Genomic DNA, 20,829 nt, shown 5'->3' with positions numbered 1-20,829 from the left:
TGATACGGTTCACCCCGAACTCTTCACGTCTCAAAATGCAGAACTCTAGTGCCCCTATTGTGGACTTGAAGAAACTGTCTGAGTAGGTCTTCGCTGGATTATTCTTTCTTTTATGATTCTCGCTTTTAGCGTTCTCTTGGAGTGTCTTACCATCTCATCGCCCGAAAAGCGGAAGGAAAGGGAAGAGGCATCTCTTTGTTTTTCCTGGGCTATCAGGGCAGCGATCGTCATCTTACCCTCCTTCCACGGCGAGAGTTTGGATCGTGCCAGAGCAGGTTTGGTGGTTACGCGACATCTGTTACACATCAGACAAGTCGCAGGGAGCTGGCTCGCCATCAGCTTTGCCATACGTATGGCCGAGCCACAAGGCATGCAGATAGATTGAGACAACTGGGGGTTATCGAGAAAATCCACTGGAACCAGAAGGCGTCTCTGGGGCAATCTGTACTTGCTTGATAATACTATTACCCTCGCTCTCGGCAGACCGTACATGATCTCGGATCAAGTGTGTCTGATCTCCAATGCTCCTCAACCGGCGGCAATCTTGAACGATCTTGAGGAATGTTGCCAAATATATAGAGAAGGATGTTGGACCAAAAATAAATTTGGTCAAGCGGGGGTTGAATGTGGTAGAGTTGTATCTAATCCGTACCACTGGACTGGCCTAAGCCGCTAACCAGCTAAGTGAGCAGGTCCTAATGGCGCCCTAATACACCGGCACATGACCTTCCCTCCAATCTCGTCGTTAACGCCCTATCACCGAATCCCAATTCAAAGACGTCATTAAACAACAAATAGACGGAGTTCAAGAATGCTGGCGCTGCAGTCCCTTTGAAAACTCTCCATTAGACATCTCTCCCTTTTTATCCCAAGAAAAATCTAAAGGAACAGTGGACCTCAATTTGAATCGCGGATCTTCGCAAACTAGCATCATCCTTAACGTCCGACACAATGGGGGACCTCGCAAGCCATTTCGCCCTTCCTTTCCAAAGCAAGCGAGCGATACTAATGGGATCATCTCGTGGAATTGGTGCTGGCATTGCATGGGAGCTTGCCCGCCGTGCGACTGTAAGGAAGAATTTACAATCTTGCGCAGTCATTATTTTAATTGGTATTGTTGGAAAACGAGAACTCGAGAGCCCGGTGTCCATCACCTAGATCTCAGACCGAAGCAAATTGATTGCTTGTCGAAAAACTGAGGGCTATGATCAGCCTCTTCAGCGCTTCCAAGGCCACTGTCGAAAGCTTCATCCACACCGAGGCCAGTGAGCTGGGCGGGGATGACATGACAGTCAATACTGTGGCGCCAGGATCTGTACCTAGCGATATGCTGGACAACATCCCCGAGGAAAGTGCCAAAATGTAGAAAATGACGACATTTATCGAGCAGTGACTTGGCACAACGGAGGATATTGGGAGAATCGTTGGATGGTTGGCAGGACCCGATGCCTCATGGGTATCCGGCCAGGTCATCAATGCAAGCGGTGGTTGGCCAATGTATTAGGTTGCATAGATATGATGGAGGGTCGGTCTGGTCTTGCCTTGGGCCATTTCAAATCACACTCCGTAGACGTTTAAGCTTTATTATCCAGTCACAAGAATGTATGCAGATGCAATTTCAGGTTCATACAATCATTGCTGCAAAGAAAGTGCAATAGGCTTCACTACCACTAGCGTGTCACTTTGGCACACGACCCAGTGTTTCTTTTGGGGATAATTGGTGGCTCGGAAGTTATTGTAGCCCCAGGTAGATTTCTGGCTAGAGTCTCCATGCTTTCGGTTCATTGACTGCAAAGCTGGCACAGAGGCCAAGGGTTTCGTGGTTGTCTACCATCTTTGGGGTAGAGCGATAGTATGCCATTAGACTTGAAGGCCTTCGGTCAGTACAGAGAAGCTTCTCAGTGTCGAGGACAAAGAGATGATTGGTTGATAGTGCCTCACTGGGAGGTTCGTTTCGTTGCATCGTGTGATCCATCATCAAGGTGATCACATCAATTTGGCGTTTGATGTATCCATGCAACACGAGTGACATCCTTCCAGATGTGTCTTGGACTTGTCAGTTCAATGGTTGATGTTGACAACGTTCTCATGGTTGGCGAAATCATAACGCTAAGGAGGACCATAACCGTAGCTACAATCTCATTCTCGAGCCCATACCATAATAGAAATGCTGTCATCTCATCCTTCAATTTGTCATCCGAGCGTTTTTGGACTTAAATAATAGGCCAGGTGGTCATTAAGTGACATTCATGGGCGAGTCATCTATAAGATTAAAGCGTTTTCTGAAAAAGATTTCATCAAGGGGATTCAAATCGAAAATGTTGGTAACAGATCAATACATTGGCTAGAAAAACAAGACTTTGTATGCAACGCTGAGCCTATCCCATAATAGTTTCCAAATTCAAATCCAACATAACATCCAGCCAGAACTCTTCTAAACCAGAGTCTGCACGATCCCAAGTCTCATGCACAACTTTATAGATGCGTTGCATTGGTAGTTTTGGTAGAATTAAGATCAGCTCAGACAACCGCATTTTAACCTTTCGTCTGGCCTGGGCAATTTCAACATCCAGTGTATTCAGATTGGGAATCGCATTTTCTGTGGCGCCAAGCACAGACCCGGACGAGAACACAAGGTCACTAGAGATGCAAGCCAAAACTACGGGCTGCAAAACCTTTGTTCCAGATGTTGAAGGAAGCTGCTCCAAAAGGGATACAATGTGAAGTGCCAGGGTGTGTCGTGCGTCATCCACCGAGCACGATGACCATTCAGCGGCTATTGGGAACAATAGCAAAAAGAGGGCCGGGATCGGATTTTCGCTATCCGCGGTTTGATTAGATCGTAGTCGTTCCTCAAGGATGTATGGGAAGACATGGTAAATTTGCAACAGTGCTGTACAGCGATATGCCTCGGCCAACGTAAGAAAATGCGAAGGTGGGGTGTTTGAATCGCCGATGTCGACAGGCCCACAATAGAATGAGAAGCCCGTAAAAAGAATTTTGTCCTCAAGTTGCTCGGCTTTCTGTCTGAGATCGAGTTCTTCAGCCATGGAGCTCAAGTCAAGCAAAGCGGGATCCAAAGCTGCTGGTATTCGGCGGTGGGAAGTTCTTGCGGCCCGAACTACTCTTGCAGTTCGATAGAAGAGACTCAATGAGTATCTGAAAGATCCAGTCCATGGATGCGGTAAGACCTGTCCATCGACAAGATAGACTGAGAGATCTGAGTCGCTGTTTTCTATATAGCTGTCCACGTCCAGAATAGGCGACTCTTCTGCCACAAAGGCAGCTAGTAGGTTCCACCAAAGGAGGCACTGTTTGAAAAGTGGATGTTGTTTTGCGAGGGCAGAGTTTGCATTCTTACACTCGCGCTCTTGTTTCAGAAGGTGATCTTGAGCCGCTCTCAGATATGGAAGCCCCAAATCGGAAGCATTGTGCCATCCAGTGGTGGATCCAATCATGAGCAGTGCCAGAAAGTATTCATCATCTTTCTGAGTGGAATCCTTTTGGACACTGTTATTCAGGCACGCGATTGCTTGCTGCTGTGTCTGTATTCCGATGGCTCGCATGGTTGGAAAATCGTTAGCCAACGAGGCAGCTGACATGCTCTGGATAGCAAAGTAAATTGCCGCATTTCGACTCCAGAGCCGGCTAACAATAATTCGGAAAGGATTGAGAGGACAGTCAAAAGATGACCATTGGTTACAAACCGTATGAAAGTAATATTGCACCAACATCACTGGTAGTTGGATGAGAAAGGAGGGGACCGATGTATTGGCCAGTCGTTGGCGCAGAATCGACAATCCATCTAATTTGGCATCAGGTTTCACTAAAGCCGTGCCAATAGATCCTGGCTCGGTATAGAACCAGGCATCTGTTGGCTCATCAAAATCCGGCAGTTGATCAAATAGGTTTGGGCTGGCCGTATCCCAGATATTCTGGGGTTCATTTTGAATATTGACTTTTTCCTCCTGCATAGGATTGTTCACTTCGGAACACTCGGTCGCGGCCGATTCGGGAGGCTCAATCGGTGGTGCTGGCTGATTTGGGTCTTCGCTGCTTTTGAAAACATGTCGCCACTGCAAGCTCTGCTTTTGGTAACCGGGGCAAATGTGTCCTCGCTTGGTACATTCCTGACAGCTTGGCTTTGCCTCATCACATCTGCGCTGAACAAGTATTAATTTTTGGAATCCAAAGAAGGCCTTCATAGATGAAGGAGCAACTGTGTATCTTTCACCTCGACTTACTCGCCGCTGCTTGCACCTCTGGCAGCCCCCTCTTGATTTTGGTCGGCACCGGTTGGGATTCTGCCTTTTCTTTTGCGAAGAAGCTAATCTCTTTGTGTTCTCCATGATCCCTAAAGCAAAGATATTTGGAAATGTTTCGCTGAAAGAGGAAAAAACGTCTGAGATAATGGGGGATCGGATGAGAACCCGATCGAAGTACTCGAAGGCCGGTGTATGAACCGGGATCCGATCACCTGCCGATAAGCAACGCCTCATCTTTGATACTCCCCCGATTGGTTTGAAGCGGCTGACTTTATCTCCCCGCACCTTCCTTTTGCGCTAATCCAAAAAAGGTTCAAAGATACGCTTTGGAGCGGATTATTTTTCCTAATATGTACTAGCGCTTTTAATTCAGCATGCGCGTGACCAGAGACGTTTCAAGCATTTGTAATAAACTTCTCATTGGGTGACCTTTAGGCCATCAACATCTCTAAAGATGGCCATACGCTCCACCAGGTACTTATTGACAGAAATCTGACTGTATGAAATGTATTTGGTCGACGGGGTAGGCACTGTCGACATCTATGGTGTCAACCCTAGCAATGGAAAGGCAGTGAGAATGGAGCTCTACGATGTGAGATACTCTCCCAATTTCCACAGTAATCTGATATCCCATGGATTGATGATGAAAGGGGGAGTACTGGTGAACTTCAGGACAAACTGCATCGAGACAAGAGAAGGTAAAGCGGTATACCAAGTGTACCAAGAGCAAAAGCTTACCTGGCTCACGCAACCGAAGGGGCTTCAGTACCCAACATTGACACCAGACGACTTGATGTTTGCAACCAAATATTCAGAGATGAAGAAGTCAGCTCAGGAACCAAGAGCTAAAGCTTCAACTCACACCTGGCATAGGCGCCTAGGCCACATTGGTCAACAGCGCATTGCTAAGCTGGCAGAAATGACTGAAGGGATCACCATTGAAAGTAACCCTGGCAAAGAGAAGCAGGCATGCGAAGCTTGTCAATTGGCAGACGCCCCGAAGCAGATCTCTCGCCGGCATATAGGCCAGAAATATGGTGTATTTGGACGAGTACACTTCGACCTGGTTCAAAATCAGCCAGCATACAACGGCCATATCTGGTTAACACATTTCTACCTTGATGGTATTAAGTGCCACTTTGTGTTCACACACACAAGGAAGAATGAATGCCAGATGGCGGTTAGGAAGTTCCGAGCGCTAGTGAGAAACTGGTTAAAAATCGAGATCAGAGTGTTCCACTACAACAACAAGCGAAGCGCCGGTCACGAAGTGGAAGCAATGATAGAAGCCGAAGGGTGTACCATCGAGCACTCACCACCTAACCTACCAGAGATGAACGGTCCTGCCGAGAGATCTGGGGGGTTGGTAGTTCGAACTGCGAGAGCATTGATCAACGACACAGAGCTACCACACAACTTATGGCCTGAAACAGTCAATACTGCAGCATATATCCTGAATAGGACACCCACAAAGCGTGACAATGAATGGTTCATACCATGGAAAGAGCTCATGAAGCATGCTGCACCAGATGGCATACGACACCAAACCATCAACCTGTCAAACATTAGGTTGTATGGCTGCTTGACATACTAGAGAATTTGATACCTGTCATTTCAACAAATACATTTCATACAGTCAGATTTCTGTCACTTATCACTATCCTAGGTGGGTATCAAGTATTTCTTTTATGGACATGACTTGGAAGGTTACGGGGATTGGCATGTGAGAGTTTAGATCTGACACCTTGCGAATTTTTAGAACGGGGCAGATTGTAACATTCATTCTTGGGGAGGAGCCCTCCACGTTTCGAAAATTCCACTTCGTTCTTGGTGTGAAAAACAGAATGCCCCACGTGACAATTATCAGTCAATGGCAACCGCGTCTGGATTGATTTCTCTCCGCACTGTGTCTTATTATGACATCATGTTTGCGGAGAAGAATGTCTTTTTTATTTTATTCTGTTGGGAGGGGAATCTTGAACGGGTAACTCCAGCCGGTTAAAACTCCTCGATGCTACGATATTGGCCTACCGAGAGTTCGTAGTTTGGTTATATCCCCTTATCAATGTCAACTGTCGAGCCATCCTAGACTAGCCTCCGAACCAATCAATCCTAATTTAAATCCATGTATCTCTCACAGCGTGGGTAAGTACAACATGGACGGCTCGGGAGGGATCTACATGGAGGCCACATCCTCATTTGGTATAGCGGAGCCACCACGCATTAGGGTTAAGGCTCTAGCCTATTTTGTACTAGCCTGGGCAGTTAATCTTGAGTCTTCCATGGAGAGGATCATCTATGGTTCAGCTCAGACGTGCTGTCTAATCTCTCTGCTCGTCTTATCTTCATGTCAGATGTGACTACCTAAAGCCATTGAAACTTCCTGACAAATGTTATCTCGGCGTAAATCCAGTTCTACACTTGGTGGATGATACCTTGTTAGGGAACGTACTTTGGAGAGATATGGGACAGCGCTTTGAGTAAAATTTATCCTCAATCGTCAATATGCTCAAGCGTTAATGAGTAGTTACGTGCAGGACTCCCCCCTGACCAGAAGAGGAGATAAGTTTCCCAGATTCTTAATGGTTATTGTGTCCCAAAATTCCTCTCAAGGTGTGGTTATTTGGCTAAACTCGGGGGTTGAATGCCTGAAGCTCAGAATTCTGACCTAGCTTTGCTATAGAACTTCTCTCTAGGAGACTTTGTCTCTTTTTTTTACTCGTCCCAATTTCGTGGAACTTCTGTTATGGCAGACGAAATCGGCGCCCAGATTCGTCGTTCTTCGAAGACGAAATGATCCAAGCCCCATCCACCAGAGGAATTTCTCAGCATCGAAGAAGGCAAGCAAACTTCAGTATATGGGGCACTGGAAGCTCTAGGCTACGAGCCTGAACTTGTTTAAAATCGCTCCACGCTTCAGGTAGTTTTCATGTTCTTCATACTCGCAACAATTCCGTACGGAATGGCTACGACTTTCACCTACCCTCTCGTTCGGGGAGGCCCCGTCAACAATGTTTGGGGATGGCTTGCCGTCTATTTGACTACTACGTGTGTGGCTGCCTTACTCGGCGAAATAACCTCGGTCTATCCAACTGCTGGAGGGGTCTACTACCAAACCTTTATGCTATCTTCACCTTCATATCGAAGAATTGCCTCGTGGATCTGCGGTTGGTCAGATATTGTTGGAAATATCACTATCACACTTGCAGTCAATTTAGGGAGTACTCTTTTTCTCGCTGTATGGATCAATGTTTCCAAATCTGCTCCAGGAGCCTATAGCACTTCCTCTACTGGCATGGTAATTTGGTAGATAACATTGATTTCTACCACAGAGCAACATCTCCTGTCTCATTACACACTGTGAAAAGCGTTTGACTGATTCTTCAAAGCATGTGTGATGGAATCCAGCAACCCTCAACACAAGTCCCAAAGCAATAGTTCAAACGGTTATTATAAACACCCTGGCCGGATTTCTCTTCCTTATTCATTGGTTTTTGTGCTCCCCGACACAAAGGTTTTGGCGGCTTTCGAATATGGTCAATCAGTTCCGAGTATTATCAAATCCGCGATTGGAAGTCCAGTGGGATCATTCTTGCTTCTTCTGCCATTGATAGTGCTCTCTCTATTCTATGTCATAGGTTGTACCACTGCAGTCTCCCGAAGCACATGAGTGTTTGCTCGCAATGGGCGTATATCAGGCTCCATGTGGCGGAGGCAGGTAAACAGAGACAGGGAACCTTTTAATGCTATGATGCTTGGTATGGTTGTACAAACATAACTTGAATTCATTGACTTCGGCTCAACTACTGCATTCAATGCATTCAATGCATTCAATGCATTCAATGCATTCAATGCATTCAATGCTTTCACGGGCGTCCGGGTTATAATCTTGACTATCAGGTATGCTTGTCCAATTGCTGTGTCTATTGCTGGAGGTCGAAGGCAGATAAGAAATGGTCAATTTGACCTTGGTACACTCGGGCTGGCTTGCAATATTGTGGCATTGGGCAAGCATGGAAAATCTAGCACGATTTATTGCCATTGCCAACTGCATCTTCATTTTTAGGATGGAGCATTCTTGTCATTCCATTATTTTGCATGCCTTCTACAATCCCTGTGAATGCAGAACCGGTCAATTACGCACCGGTGGTGTTGGTTGCGTTTACGCTACTTGCGTCTGGATGGTACTGGGCCTGGAGGTACAAGAAGTATGTTGGGCCTCCAACAGTGGAGAATAAGTTTCGCTCATCAGACTGGCAAAGTTGGAAATTTGGGATAAAAGCGCCAGTCTACATTTGTATTCGACTTGAATCTATTTCATTGCACATTGGAGGCTGAGGAGACACGTCCCCTCTCAACGATTTCCCACTTCCCTCACCCGGTGAGATTTGTTCTCCTGTGTGATCTCTTCTAAACAATATCGAAGTCTCCTCGAACTCTAATCTTATCAAAGGAAACTAAGATGCAGTAGCAAAAGTCCCAGTCCTGTGCTAATCTGCTGATATTGCGGCAGACCGAAGGGGATACAAGCGGTTGGTGACAAACGTGGCGTGCAAACTTCCACCTGGAAGATCCAAATGACCTTTCCGATAATATCACACGATGGCTGCCCTCCACTAATCAAACTGTGCTTCTCGCCTTGAACCCCGGTCCGCCCACCAAAGAAAGCTTCCTGAGAGCAGTGATGGAGATAGTACTCTTGCCTGACACTTGACCAGGACCTAGGCCCCCTAGTTCATGCAGAGACTTGGACAATCCTATTAATCCAATCACGACGATAGTTCTTGCCCTATCATAGTGTCGGAACTATGTTTTGCATCTCCGCAATGACTCACTAGAGCCTTCAGGAAATAAGAACTTGTAGCGCTCACGGTGCCAGCCGCAAAGTAGGCAGTCCGTGTCAAAAGCACAAAGAAATCACACATAGGCAAATTCTACCCTTTTTTTTTTTTACGTTGTTCAAACATCACAGTATAATTGGCACTGCGTTTTACCAGCCAAATTTGTGGAACTACACAAGTCGGGCAAATATCAGGCTGTTCTCTCGAATGTTGCTGGGGGAGGGGCTTAGATAAAAAGAGTTTCAAGGGCTTTGGGTGAGTAGCTAGGCCTTATATTTTAGGCATCCACTTTCTCCCAACCGTGGTTTCTGCCAACGCTACGTTCTCCAACGACAAGTCAAGCCACACTGCCCTACCCTGCTCCTCTGCTCTTCTATGTGCGGGAACATCTGACCATGACCATGGAATTTCAAAAGAGATTCAAAATTGCAAGTCTGGGCAGCTCCTTTGCCGCTGGCCCTGACATTCCCCCCCAAATCGAACCACATGCTGCATTGCGGTCAGGGCAGAATTACCCCCATCTTCTGGCGCAGCACTTGGGAGCTGATCTCACTGATCTGTCTGTTTCTGGTGCAACGTTGCTCAACATAACAGTCGATTCACAGTCTACTCCATTCAATATGACCTTCCCACCGCAAATCTCCGACCTCCCCGAAGATGCCAACATCATCACTGTGACTGCTGGAGGAAATGACATAAATTATATCGGCGGCATGATCGCCGATGCTTGCGATGCCGAGCTCCAATCGTCCATGTCACTATCACCAAGCGAATTGGCAGAACGGCTAGGGGGAGTCCTCGACCAGATACACAAAAAGGCCCCAGGAGCTCGAATCTTCCTTGTCGAATATCTTGCTGTTCTGGGACCTGGCACTCAAACTAGTGGGGATATCCCACTGACCCAAGAGAGAATCCAACATTACCGCGGTGTGGCGTCTGTTCTACAACGTGCATATACTGTTGCTGTGGAAGGCCGAACCGATTGGTGTGAGACAGTCCCTATTCACCAACTCAGCCAGGAACATGCACTTGGCAGCAAAGAGCCCTGGGTTGGAGGATTTGAGTTGGGGCCGCTTCTCCATCCGAATCTTGATGGGATGAAGGCCGTAGCGGGTATTCTAGTTGAGACTATCCGCAAGAGCACATTATCCAAAGCATCGCTGTGAATATACTCATCAGAGTATGCGCTGTGTGGTATTACTTGGCGACTATGATTGTCAAACAAGATAAAGCAGGTGTGAAATACTATCAGGGTAACCAGCATTGACTAGGGCTGTCTGGGAGTAGGTGGCTCAGTTCTCCTAACCCCGTCAAAACAAAGGAGTTGAATTTGCCGTCCTTCGTCATGCCTGCATCATAGAATGCCGGGCCAGGGCCTTGACTGGGCTTACGTACCCAGCTTTTTGCATCCCCAGGCCGCAACCATGACTTACTAAAGGTGTTGGGACTCCTGGGCACTGCGTTGTGAAAGATTGCAGATGGGCCGATCAGAAGCCTACAGTTTGTTACAAAAGTTCGTGTGATCTGGAGCAAGCCCTGCAAAGGGGAGACGGGAAAGCCGAGGGCTCCTTTCTGGGCCCTCTGCTCATGCAAGCCTTTCCTCGCCAACAACTCGCTTTTGGCCCTTACTACTCATTTTGAACCTCTTCAAGATCTTTTACAAAGAGCTTGAAAGCTTGCGCGCCAGACACACATGGAGCATCGAATTTAGCTTGCAATCAAAAGTGCAAACGTACAATGTACATATTTCTCAGTCGTCGGCGAGGACCCTGCATACTTGGCACTGGTCGCCCGTATAGGAAGCAAATCCTTGATTATTGGGACGAGATTTGCCTTGAATATCTGGCGACCCAGGCAAGTAAGCAACTAAAAGTGCCAACCGACGCAAGCCATCAACGAGAGCGTTACCCGTGCTCTTTGGGGTCATGTCCAACGCAGATCTATAAATTTTTCTGGGTTCAAAAACTTCTACCCTAAATAATGCTGTAGATAAGGTGGGTTGACTACTTTGTTCGAATAAAGAAAGAGATCATTACACATTGACATTTTTGATACAACGCCTCTCTTTTCGATCGCTCAAGCTCTACATCGAGTACAAAAGCCGCAAGAGCTAAGTCTTCTTCCAAAGTAGCAATAGGTATCATTCTACTCATCCGGAAGTCTCCGCTTCACTTACAGCAAAGGCGAAGACTGTCCTTTCAAATGCATCTGAGAGCCTTTCGTTCTCTATTAGAGTATCTTGGCTAGCCACGTATCTACTCCAACACCTACGGCGTTGACATCAATCCATCCACCTAGAGAGACATTGGTATCAATGGCGAAATTACGAATTTCGAGAACACTACGCAGTACTGAGTTCCTGGCGCGGGTTTGTCCCCACGTCCCGGTTACGCGAGAATTGGGGGCTATAGAGGGGTTCCCATCAGTAATTGGAATATTAAGGCGCTGCTTGGGTTTCGAGAAGAGCATCATTGGGTGAAGGATTCTGAATGAGTCTGGAGCAATCAAATCTGATTCGGCGTGTTCGCAACAGTGGACGTTCTCTCTCTCTCTCATCTAAAATCATCTGGAGGGCCATGTTAGTAAGCAAGTCACGCGCCAGGGAGTTCCCGATGACATCAACAGATCTGGTGAGGGCCAACGCTTGGCCACATCCAGATATCCCTGGGTCTCTCCGGGATGAATGTTGTAGATAGAAAGAACTTAAACCCCTATAAGTTCATGTTCGCGGAATGCTTCAAAGCTCAGATGGGTTTGACTTGAGGCTTAATGCTCCGAGGTTCCAAGGTTGGATTGGATATTCTGGAGTCTCTCTAGCCCCATGGGTTCTATGCCACTCAACAGCCTCGCCCTTCCAACCCCCCACCATTTTTCTTGTAAAACAGTCTCTTTAAATCATATTCATTTACCAAGTTCTTTTTATCGATGTGATGAAACAGCCCAAATCAAGGCAGTTGAGGCAATGTGTTGCTAAAATTTCCCTTCAACCCCCGGTGCAAAGACTCATACCATGGAAGTTAACAAGATTGACAAGATGAGATGAGTGGGCATCTTTCGTGGTTCCCAGTTAAAACTTTTTTTCTGCGTTCCCAATTGCAGTGTTCTCTTCTGATTCTTCCGTCTCATCCACTTCTTTTGAAGCTAAGCTCCCATCCGGCCTCCAACATGACCTACACATCTACCACGAGACCCCGATTATGCTTTAACTACGTACTTGGGAAACAAAAAATCCTTTTTTTTACTCCGGGTAGAGATGTTGTCACACAGCGAAACGCGTGCGTTAAGAAGGTGTAGTCAAAGGGTATGTAATGTCTCGACCAAAATATAAATCAACAAATGGCCATCAGTGGAATGATACATAGCAAAGCACAGCATAATGAAAGAGATGTATGAAAAAACGAAGTAGCTCGTAAATCATACATAGAATAAAGTGATAGAGACTAGGTCCCTCCTACCACCAAGACTCAAGACCTCGAAGCTCCCAGGCTCGGACGCTCAATCTCAAATGCTCGGGATCCTTCAATCAATCCATCAGAGAACTTCGTGACAGCCACCCATGCCGGACTGAACTGTCTCACCTCGTCGAGAGCGGGGATGAGACCGATTCGGTTATTGTCGCTCCATAGGCAGGTGATGCGGCCCGTGATAGAGGACTCGCCAACCTCATCGGCCTTAGGCGAGTCATGCTTCGAGAAATCGACATCCACGGTCCACTTGTTGTCCCATGTACGGCTCCACAGTTGGATCCGGTTCAGACCATCTGGGGACGGGTTCAGGAAGCGGTGATCCGGAGCAGAGGAGCCAACCACACTGAAGTTCGCGATGTAGTTTCCGTCCATGTTGATACGGCAGTTACGTGTGTTTTGGCCTGATACTTCGAATCGGACAATGGAACTGTCCGGATGAGGGTGGGAAATGCCGAAGGAAATCCAATTCGGCGACAGCTCAGAAGCCGCAAGCAGAGAGTCAGCACTGGGAACAACGTGCGGTACTGGTGCACTCCAGGAGCATCGCTGGAGTTTGTTTCTGCCTCGGAAAATCCATTCACAGGTCTTATTTTGGCCAGCTGCGCTAGGGAGCCCGTAGGTGACATCCTTGGCAAACGGAGGCATGCCAGTCAGTGAAGCAGTAGAGATACCGCTGTCGAGATCGACCTCTTGCAGGAAGAATAGCTTCAGGCGGTTGGAGTCTGCGAATGGGAAGGCGACGAGGTTGTAAATCATTGTTCCGATGAAAACAAAAAGCAGGAAGATAGGTAGGTGGTATGTGTAGCGGTGGATCAATGGGAGCATGGGTGCAAAAAGGAGTGCAGTGAGACAGGCAATGAAGAGATACACAATCAGTTGGGGGCTACCGTCTTGACCGGTCTGGCTGAGAGCGCTGGTAATCAGAAGAGCCAGCGGCACGATCAGTATGAGAATTACGGGAGCTGTGATGAGCAGCTGCAACAGCCAGGTCCATCGCGGCAACACGCCACTCCACCCCTGCTCGTGTGCATACACGTTCGGGTCTTTCTCTTCTTCCTCGTCATCTAGTTCATGAGATGCGCGGTCTACCCCAACGCGGACATAGTTGGCAAAGGTGGGGCGGTGTCGGCCATGCAAGAGCGACGTTGACTCAGTCGGGTCTTCTTCGGCATCATCGTCCTCGTGCTCGTCGCCCGATGCAGCAAGGCGACTTCCCTGGGTACTAGGCCGTCGTGATCCAGCTAATCTACCGACGTACTCTGACTTCGTTGGCAAAGAGAACAACTCCAGATAGGAGATCCATGTGGCCAAGAAGGTACTGGCAAAGTAGAAGAACATGAAATAGCCACCAGCGAGCCCTTCCTCGTTCTCATAAACGGTGCCAACTACCATGAGAGACCAGGTAAGAACAAACATCCAAGTCCAGGCGTAGACTCGATGAAAGGCTGATGGGCGCGCAAAGTCTGCAACGCGAGATACAAACCAAGCTAAGAAAACCCAGGCTGAGATCATCATACTCCATACGGCATATGAACTGCTGTGGGCAATCAAAGGGTTTACTTTCGTCACCATATAAGCCAACCCGACTGTCACTGCTGTTGGAATTGAGATCAAGAACGGGAATCTGAAGAAACCACGCAAACCACGCAATGGAATGGTGTCGTGGTTGAGCTCTGAATACGCCGATGAGCGAAAGAGATACATCTTGTCAGCCTTGGAAAGAATGATACTGGTGACCAGCAATGTCAACGGCGCCACAATCAGCAGTGTGACAGACAACGCAAAGAGAGTGTGCAAACGGAACACGGCAAAAGCACTTCCAAAAAGATCGAACCAAACAGCCCGGGTACCTAAGCCGCTAGGCACAGTTCCATCATCGCGGAGATGTCCATCGAACCGATCAGTGTGGTCAGACACAAGCTCCTCTGTCGTAGCAACAGCAGTAGAGAGCATATGCCAAAGCGAGTCGACACTGGTGTGTCGGGCATCATCCTGATCAGTGTGATAACGAGCCCTAGGTTCAAAGAAAGCGACATCCAGACCACGCAGGCCCAAGATACCGTCCAGGATAACATAGTCCGTCTGGCTGCTGACAAACCCCTTTTCGAATCCATTGGCACTCAACACCGAGCCGAATGGGTGCTGTGATTTCGCATACGCCTGGGTAACCTCCGTGTCCGAGCTGCGGAATAATGTCGCACGACCTCCAGCGCCTGCACCCTCCAGGTTCAGAAATGTGTGCGCAAAGCGCGCCATCGGATGCTGGCTGTACGCGCGTGCGCCGTTAAGATAGTCTTCCTCGCCATTGTTGAAGAGAAGCACCAATCCGCGGCGCGGCGCATGGCCCGGTGTCAGGAAGTATTTCACCAACTGCAGACACGTCACAACACCGACCCCGTCGTCTGTCGCTCCATACCCGGTCGAAACACTGTCGTAGTGCGCGTTGACAAGTACTCCTCCTTTGCCGATGGGCATCTGGCCGGGAGTTTCCCACCAATTCTGTTTACTATCTTCCGAGCCGCGAATGTAGACGAGGATGTTGGTTCCTTCAAAGTAAACGCCGACACTTTTATCAATGAAAGTCAAATTAGACACCAGGTCGTCGAACACAAAAACGTCGGGCTTCTCCACCTTCGCGTGATGGTATTCCTCGGTGGATAGGGCGGACTGCTTAATCGCGTCGATGCGCTCGAGCAACCACAAGCGGACCTCATCATTCTGGTGCGAGTTGTAGGGGTGAAAGCCTTTTGTCAGGCTTTGAAGATCTTGCCATGCCTCTGTGAGGTTGAGGCCGTTGGGGCTCGTCTGGGGCGCGGATGGTACGTTGAGGTGGATCACCAGCAGTGGGATGATCAAGGCGAGGTACACGGCCGTGGTGATTATTGTTACCGGCCACGGCGTGAATGCCAGAGGATTTCTGGCCTTGTAGGTAGCCATACCCTGTGCTATTTAAGCCAAGAGAGAATGGGTGGAGTGGAGGTTGAAGTTGGAGTTGAATTAAAGGCAAATGCGGGGGTAGCTGGTGTTACCGTCATTACGGTACATAACTTGTTACGTACATTCGTGGACATGTACACATGTGTTGCGCAAGTCCACCAACGCAACTGCAGTCCGGCGAATTAAGTGAGAGAAAGGAGAATTGCTTAAATTCTATGCGATTACACATTGACAAAAAAAAAATCCAAGTCCGTAACCGCTAGCGTACTAATGCATTTCCCACAATGACAAAGAAAGAAGGATGAGGTGATCTTTGCTCATATGGGTAGAAATATGTCTGCCTGTTTGATCCAGATAGGGATCGCGGACAAAGAAAACAGGGGAGTGAATGGAAGGAAGAAATCTGAGGGCCTGTGCTTATTTCGACTACAAAGAAAGGGGTATCGTATCAAGTGTTCAAAGGCCCAACGTCGATATAATCGTCATCTCCGTCGTTGATGACAGTTGCGTTCATCAGCCCAGTCATATGGCCTTCATCTTCATCCAATTCTTCGTCGTCATCGTACATCGTGGCTTCGGCTTCTTCATGAAAGTGTGGTTCACTTCGGTTCAAGTGGTCCCGGAGTCGATTAACACCATCACCGCTGAACACACAAAAGACGTCCCGTTGTTGTTGCGTGAACTCTGGGGGAGCTTCTCGGCAGAATGCGGTGAGATTTTCTCGTAGGAACTCTTGGACGCCAGTCAAACTCAAATGAGTCAGGCGCGGGCAGCTATTTAGCAAAGCATGAATACCCTAGTTCGTAATGTCAGTGTTGCACATCATGTACCCCAGGATTTTTGACCAAGACTCACCTTCATTCTCAACTGAACGCAATAACTAAGGTGCACACGCTCTAGACTGCTGACGGAGGGATGATGACCCAATTTGGGCCGTGCCAACGCTAATATACTCAGATCGGTGATTGCCTGACATTTGACTAGCCCGATTCTTCGGAGCTTCGGCAAGGTTGCCAATTGCTGTACACTACGGTCCGTTAGGAGATTGCAGCAGGCCAGGTCGATGTATCGAATGCGGTTGCAGGACCTGACCAAGTTTATCACGGCCGAGTCCGATATGTTCGAACAGTGTCCCAGATGCACGTAGTGGAGGTTTTTTCCTAGCCTGCAAATGGCCATCACAGATCGATCGGTGATAAAACGGCATTTTGCCAGTACCAGATTCCGCAAACGAGGAGCTGCACGCACGATTCGCTCCACTGAGTCATCCCTAACGTTCTCGCATGCAGTGAGATCCAGGATACGAAGGCTGTCAAAGGTCATTTGACAAGGTAACGACAGGAACGCACTGTCGTCGATTTCGATGCAGTGTGCGAGCCTCAGCTCTCGGAGATGCCGCAGTGTCGTAAGCAACGGAGTCACTGATATGCTAGTGACAAGTTTGCAGTCATGCAAGTCGATTTCCAGTATAGATGGGCAGTTCTCAGCAAAAGACTGAATGGCCCGGTCTGAGACATTAGAAACTCCATTGAGTTTCAACTATTATGCAATTAGCGCTTGGGAATCCATCCAATGTCCCACAATGAATCTACATACCCTTTTGATTTGACGGCACTTCTGTGATACAATGAGCAAAGCATCGTCGGTGATTTTTGAACATCCTGTGATGTTCAAGCCTTGCAGACGGGGACAATCCCTGGATACAGTGGCGAGCGTGTGGTCTGTAAGGTGTCGCAATTCTGAAACATCCAGTGCTTGCAGATGCCGGTTCCCCTCCACCAAGTCCGACACACCCTTATCCGTCAAGTTCTTGCAGCTTGTTAACGTCAACCGCTCAATCCGTTTGCACTGGTTGAAAGAGAGAATAGTTCCATCGCTGACATCATCTGACAGAGCAGATAGATTCAGTCTCTTGATAAGGTCTGCGTAGTTGAAAAGACTGTCTGGCTTCCCCAACGATGTAGTCACGCTTCTCACATTGGCCCAGGTGTTGCAAGTCGGCCGATGCCACAGTATACCTACAGAGTTTGCAGCCCACCCTCGACACACCAGCATGGAGTTTAGCATATCTGAAGGCGCAACCAGTTTCGAGAAAATCGCGATCAGAATCTCGGGTGGGAGGCGGCCGATCGGCGGCAATGGCTCGGATTGTTCACTTGACAGGCGAGAATCGCGGAAATTGGCCACACCGATGGAGGATTGCGAGTCGTTGGTCTGGGCCATGAAGAAATCGGTGTCATCATCGGCGGCACGTTCAGGTGACGTTGACCCAGAGGTTTCGGAAGGGGCTGCACTTGAGCATCGATCGGCTTCTCGTTGCCGATGCATCCTGTTCGGGGTAGATTCGCTTTTTGAAGTTCGCTTCAATATATTTTTCGGGTGTCGGTATGGTTGAAATCTCATAACTTCAGGTAACTCTGCATGGGCGGTGCATGTGAGACTGGAACAGGCAAGTCCGGTCCACAGATGCAGCCAGTCTTTGATCAGTCAGCAGTCCTAGGACCCTTTTTCTCTGAATACTGGCAGTTGAATGTGATTTTCGGGAAATATCTGCAGCAAGGTGGGTGCACGAGGGAGGTAAGCGTGGTTTCGCGGTGCGTATTTGGATGACAAGGGAGAGAGGTGTACAAGGGCAGATCGTTCAAGATGAAGTTGAACTGATCTGTATCATCACCCCAAGTACCCCTTAGGTCATATGCAAATGCTTAACCAGGAAAGTCAATGCAAGTAAATGTGAAGGGATAAAAGCGGCAATGGAGGGGGGGATGAGGCAGTAGGGCCGGGTTTCACAGTGCTGCGGAGTCAGTGCCAAGCACGGCTTATCGTTTTGATAAGATGGGAGATGGGTCTGCAGATTGTATAGCCCTTTTGATGGAATTTGAAGATAAAATCTTTCTACAGAAGAAAACATGGATTAGAGTGGCTTGCTGAGCTAGGTGAAGACAAGAAGTATCTAAAGTCGTTTGATGTGAACTTGTGTTTGATCTACAATCGGTTACTCGATGCGAGAATTCTGGACATCTGATCACATTGGACTGTAGGGAAGCCCTGCTTTCTTCTAGAATATCTCCCACATCTATTCACAATCTAATCATATGTTTCGATATAAACGTATGTAATCCAGTCGTGGTGTTTCTCTAAGCTTTTGTTGAGCCCTTCACCCAGTCACGCAAGATGTTCTTCTGGATTTTACCAGTGCTGGTCTTAGGTAGTTCAGTAACCACTTCCACTTCTCGAGGAATCATAAACTTGCTAATTCCGCTGGAATTTCGAGCCCAGTCAATCAAATCTGAGCTTTTGAGGCTCTTGCCCTCCTTCACCGTAACAAAGGCTTTGGGTCGTTCGCCCCAATGGGAGTCAGGAACAGAAACAACACCAGCCTCCAAAATGTCAGGATGCATGACTAGCATAGATTCAAGTGCAACGGAGGAGATATTTTCGCCGCCTAGTCATTATTAGCAATCTGCACTCTTGGAAATTGAGCTGCTCGCCACACATACCACTGATGATAATATCCTTTGCGCGATCAAGAATCTGAACCGCACCATCCGGATGCCAGACAGCCAAGTCTCCGGAGTGCAATACGCCTCCTGCAAAGAGTTTTTGGGTTGACTCGGGGTCCTTGTAGTATCCTCGGGCACAGGCATTTCCAACAAAAACAATCTCGCCAATCTCCTGGCCATCCTTGCGGACATCGGCGATGGTCCCTTCAGGGACTTCGGTCTTGATGACCCGAGCTAAAAGACTTGTGATAAAGCCGTGGCCTTGGCGGGCCATCTTCTGGTATTTCTCCTTGAGAGGGAGCGCGTCCCATTCTGGCAAATAGTAGCCCCTAGTGATCGGGCCGTATGTCTCCGTCATTCCGTAGGCATGTATAGGATGCAAGTTAAGGTTGGTCATTTGCTCGAAGAGAAGGGGCGTTGGCGGGCTTGCTGCCACTGTGACGCGGACAGGCTCGGCCAGCCTCTCTGCTTCTTTCGCATTGCAGAGCAAGGTGTTGACAGTCGGTGCAGCATTGAAATGAGTGATGTGCTCCTCTTTCAGTAACCTCCAGATTTCGGGGTAATCTATCTTGCGTAGGCAATAATGGGTTCCACGAACGGCTGTGACTGCCCATGGAAATGTCCAGCCTAAATATATAAATACACATATTAGATATGCAGGTCATTTTCGGATCACTCAAGTGAAGAATTTGCACTAACCCATAGCGTGAAACATGGGTAGCGTCCATAGATAACGGGCACGTCCGCGGTGGTGGTTCAGACCAGTTTTAATGACGTTTCCCAATGTTGCCAGGTAGCAGCCCCGATGAGTGAGCTCGACGCCCTTGGGACGGGCTGTAGTCCCGCTGGTATATGCCAACGCGAGTGTGGACTCTTCATCAGCAGCATGACTCTCGAGTCCTTCCCAGCCCCGAGAACCTGTGTCGATATCGTACCTAAGGCCTTCCAAAACAGCCTCATCGAAGGGACCTGTCAGCTCACCCTCCGTTGCGTCAGTGTCGGTATCTACGATTATAGGAATGCGGGGGTATTTGGATCGATAGTTCTCCAGAAGTGGAACATATTCCTCGTCGACGATGACCGCCTCTACATCACCATGATCAAAAATATAAGCAATATCTTCTTGTTTCAGGCGATAATTGACAGCTGCAGATTTGTTAGTTGATTGATTTCTGTCCCCCAAAGGCAAATTAGTTACCGATGTTGACAGCGCCAGCTGCGGCAATTCCGAAAATCGACTCAAGGAATGCTGGGGTATTTGGACAGAGTATCCCCACTCTGCTCAACCCATGTTTCTTGAGGAAGTAAGCCACGCCCCTCGCTCGGTCTGCGATCTCACCGTAGCTCCTGCGAAGGATCTTGTTGTTGGTGGTTACATGGTAGATTGCCTCAGCCTGTAATTCTTGGTCAGACCATGGAAGTACTACCTAGGTACCACATGCAAAGATCTTACATTGGGTTCAATGGCAGCAGCACGAGGAAGAAAGAAAGTCGGGGATAGCGGATGGGTATTAACTCGGTGTTCAATAGGCAGCGTTGAACCTGTGAAATGACCAAGCAGGCCAGACAACCGAGACTTTGAAATAGACATGCTAGTCCGGGAGTGTAGATTCCACAAAACGAAGGTTTATCTGAAGGGGTATTCCAACGTCGAGGAATCAAGAGATAATGATAAAGTTATGTGGAATGATTGCAGAGAATTGAAATGCTCCAAATTGGAGAAATGCGGGGACTCTGGTGTTTACCTAGACTATAACAATCACAAGCGGGGGGGGGGGGGGGGGTCGTTTCGGGTATCGGTTATGGGATATCCGGA

General features: G+C 48.1%; 6 protein-coding genes across 6 annotated transcripts; 2 read left to right on the top strand and 4 right to left on the bottom strand.

Moving 5' to 3' along the window:
• Window positions 1-2,378: 2,378 nt before the first annotated feature.
• On the bottom strand, window positions 2,379-4,349 carry Pdw03_4466 (Fungal transcriptional regulatory protein, N-terminal; the record flags this gene model as incomplete). The annotated part of the gene is made up of 2 exons (XM_066100756.1): window positions 2,379-4,163; window positions 4,245-4,349. The coding sequence occupies 2 exons, from the start codon at window positions 4,347-4,349 to the stop codon at window positions 2,379-2,381; spliced, it is 1,890 nt and encodes a 629-aa protein (XP_065956156.1).
• Window positions 4,350-4,770: 421 nt separating this feature from the next.
• Pdw03_4465 (Polynucleotidyl transferase, ribonuclease H fold) lies at window positions 4,771-6,157 on the top strand (the record flags this gene model as incomplete). The annotated part of the gene is made up of 5 exons (XM_066100755.1): window positions 4,771-4,882; window positions 4,938-4,963; window positions 5,023-5,627; window positions 5,902-5,931; window positions 6,025-6,157. 5 exons carry the CDS (start codon window positions 4,771-4,773, stop codon window positions 6,155-6,157), a joined length of 906 nt encoding a protein of 301 aa, XP_065956155.1.
• Window positions 6,158-9,507: 3,350 nt separating this feature from the next.
• Pdw03_4464 (Esterase, SGNH hydrolase-type, subgroup) lies at window positions 9,508-10,272 on the top strand (the record flags this gene model as incomplete). The annotated part of the gene is made up of 1 exon (XM_014675634.2): window positions 9,508-10,272. One exon carries the CDS (start codon window positions 9,508-9,510, stop codon window positions 10,270-10,272), a length of 765 nt encoding a protein of 254 aa, XP_014531120.2.
• A 2,298-nt stretch (window positions 10,273-12,570) lies between these two features.
• On the bottom strand, window positions 12,571-15,510 carry Pdw03_4463 (Peptidase family M28 family; the record flags this gene model as incomplete). The annotated part of the gene is made up of 1 exon (XM_014675636.1): window positions 12,571-15,510. The coding sequence occupies one exon, from the start codon at window positions 15,508-15,510 to the stop codon at window positions 12,571-12,573; it is 2,940 nt and encodes a 979-aa protein (XP_014531122.1).
• Window positions 15,511-15,958: 448 nt separating this feature from the next.
• Pdw03_4462 (SCF E3 ubiquitin ligase complex F-box protein) lies at window positions 15,959-17,838 on the bottom strand (the record flags this gene model as incomplete). Its single annotated transcript, XM_066100754.1, has 3 exons — window positions 15,959-16,306; window positions 16,366-17,049; window positions 17,107-17,838. 3 exons carry the CDS (start codon window positions 17,836-17,838, stop codon window positions 15,959-15,961), a joined length of 1,764 nt encoding a protein of 587 aa, XP_065956154.1.
• An 809-nt stretch (window positions 17,839-18,647) lies between these two features.
• On the bottom strand, window positions 18,648-20,604 carry Pdw03_4461 (Ribosomal protein L13, eukaryotic/archaeal; the record flags this gene model as incomplete). The annotated part of the gene is made up of 5 exons (XM_066100753.1): window positions 18,648-18,955; window positions 19,011-19,640; window positions 19,713-20,159; window positions 20,212-20,407; window positions 20,467-20,604. 5 exons carry the CDS (start codon window positions 20,602-20,604, stop codon window positions 18,648-18,650), a joined length of 1,719 nt encoding a protein of 572 aa, XP_065956153.1.
• Between the last annotated feature and the right edge of the window lie 225 nt (window positions 20,605-20,829).

Source organism: Penicillium digitatum, chromosome 1 (assembly GCF_016767815.1).
Source record: "Penicillium digitatum chromosome 1, complete sequence".
Classification (NCBI taxonomy): Eukaryota; Fungi; Ascomycota; class Eurotiomycetes; order Eurotiales; family Aspergillaceae; genus Penicillium; species Penicillium digitatum.
The sequence above is the reverse complement of the archived record's forward strand: the minus strand, read 5'-3'. Positions and strand labels throughout refer to the sequence as shown.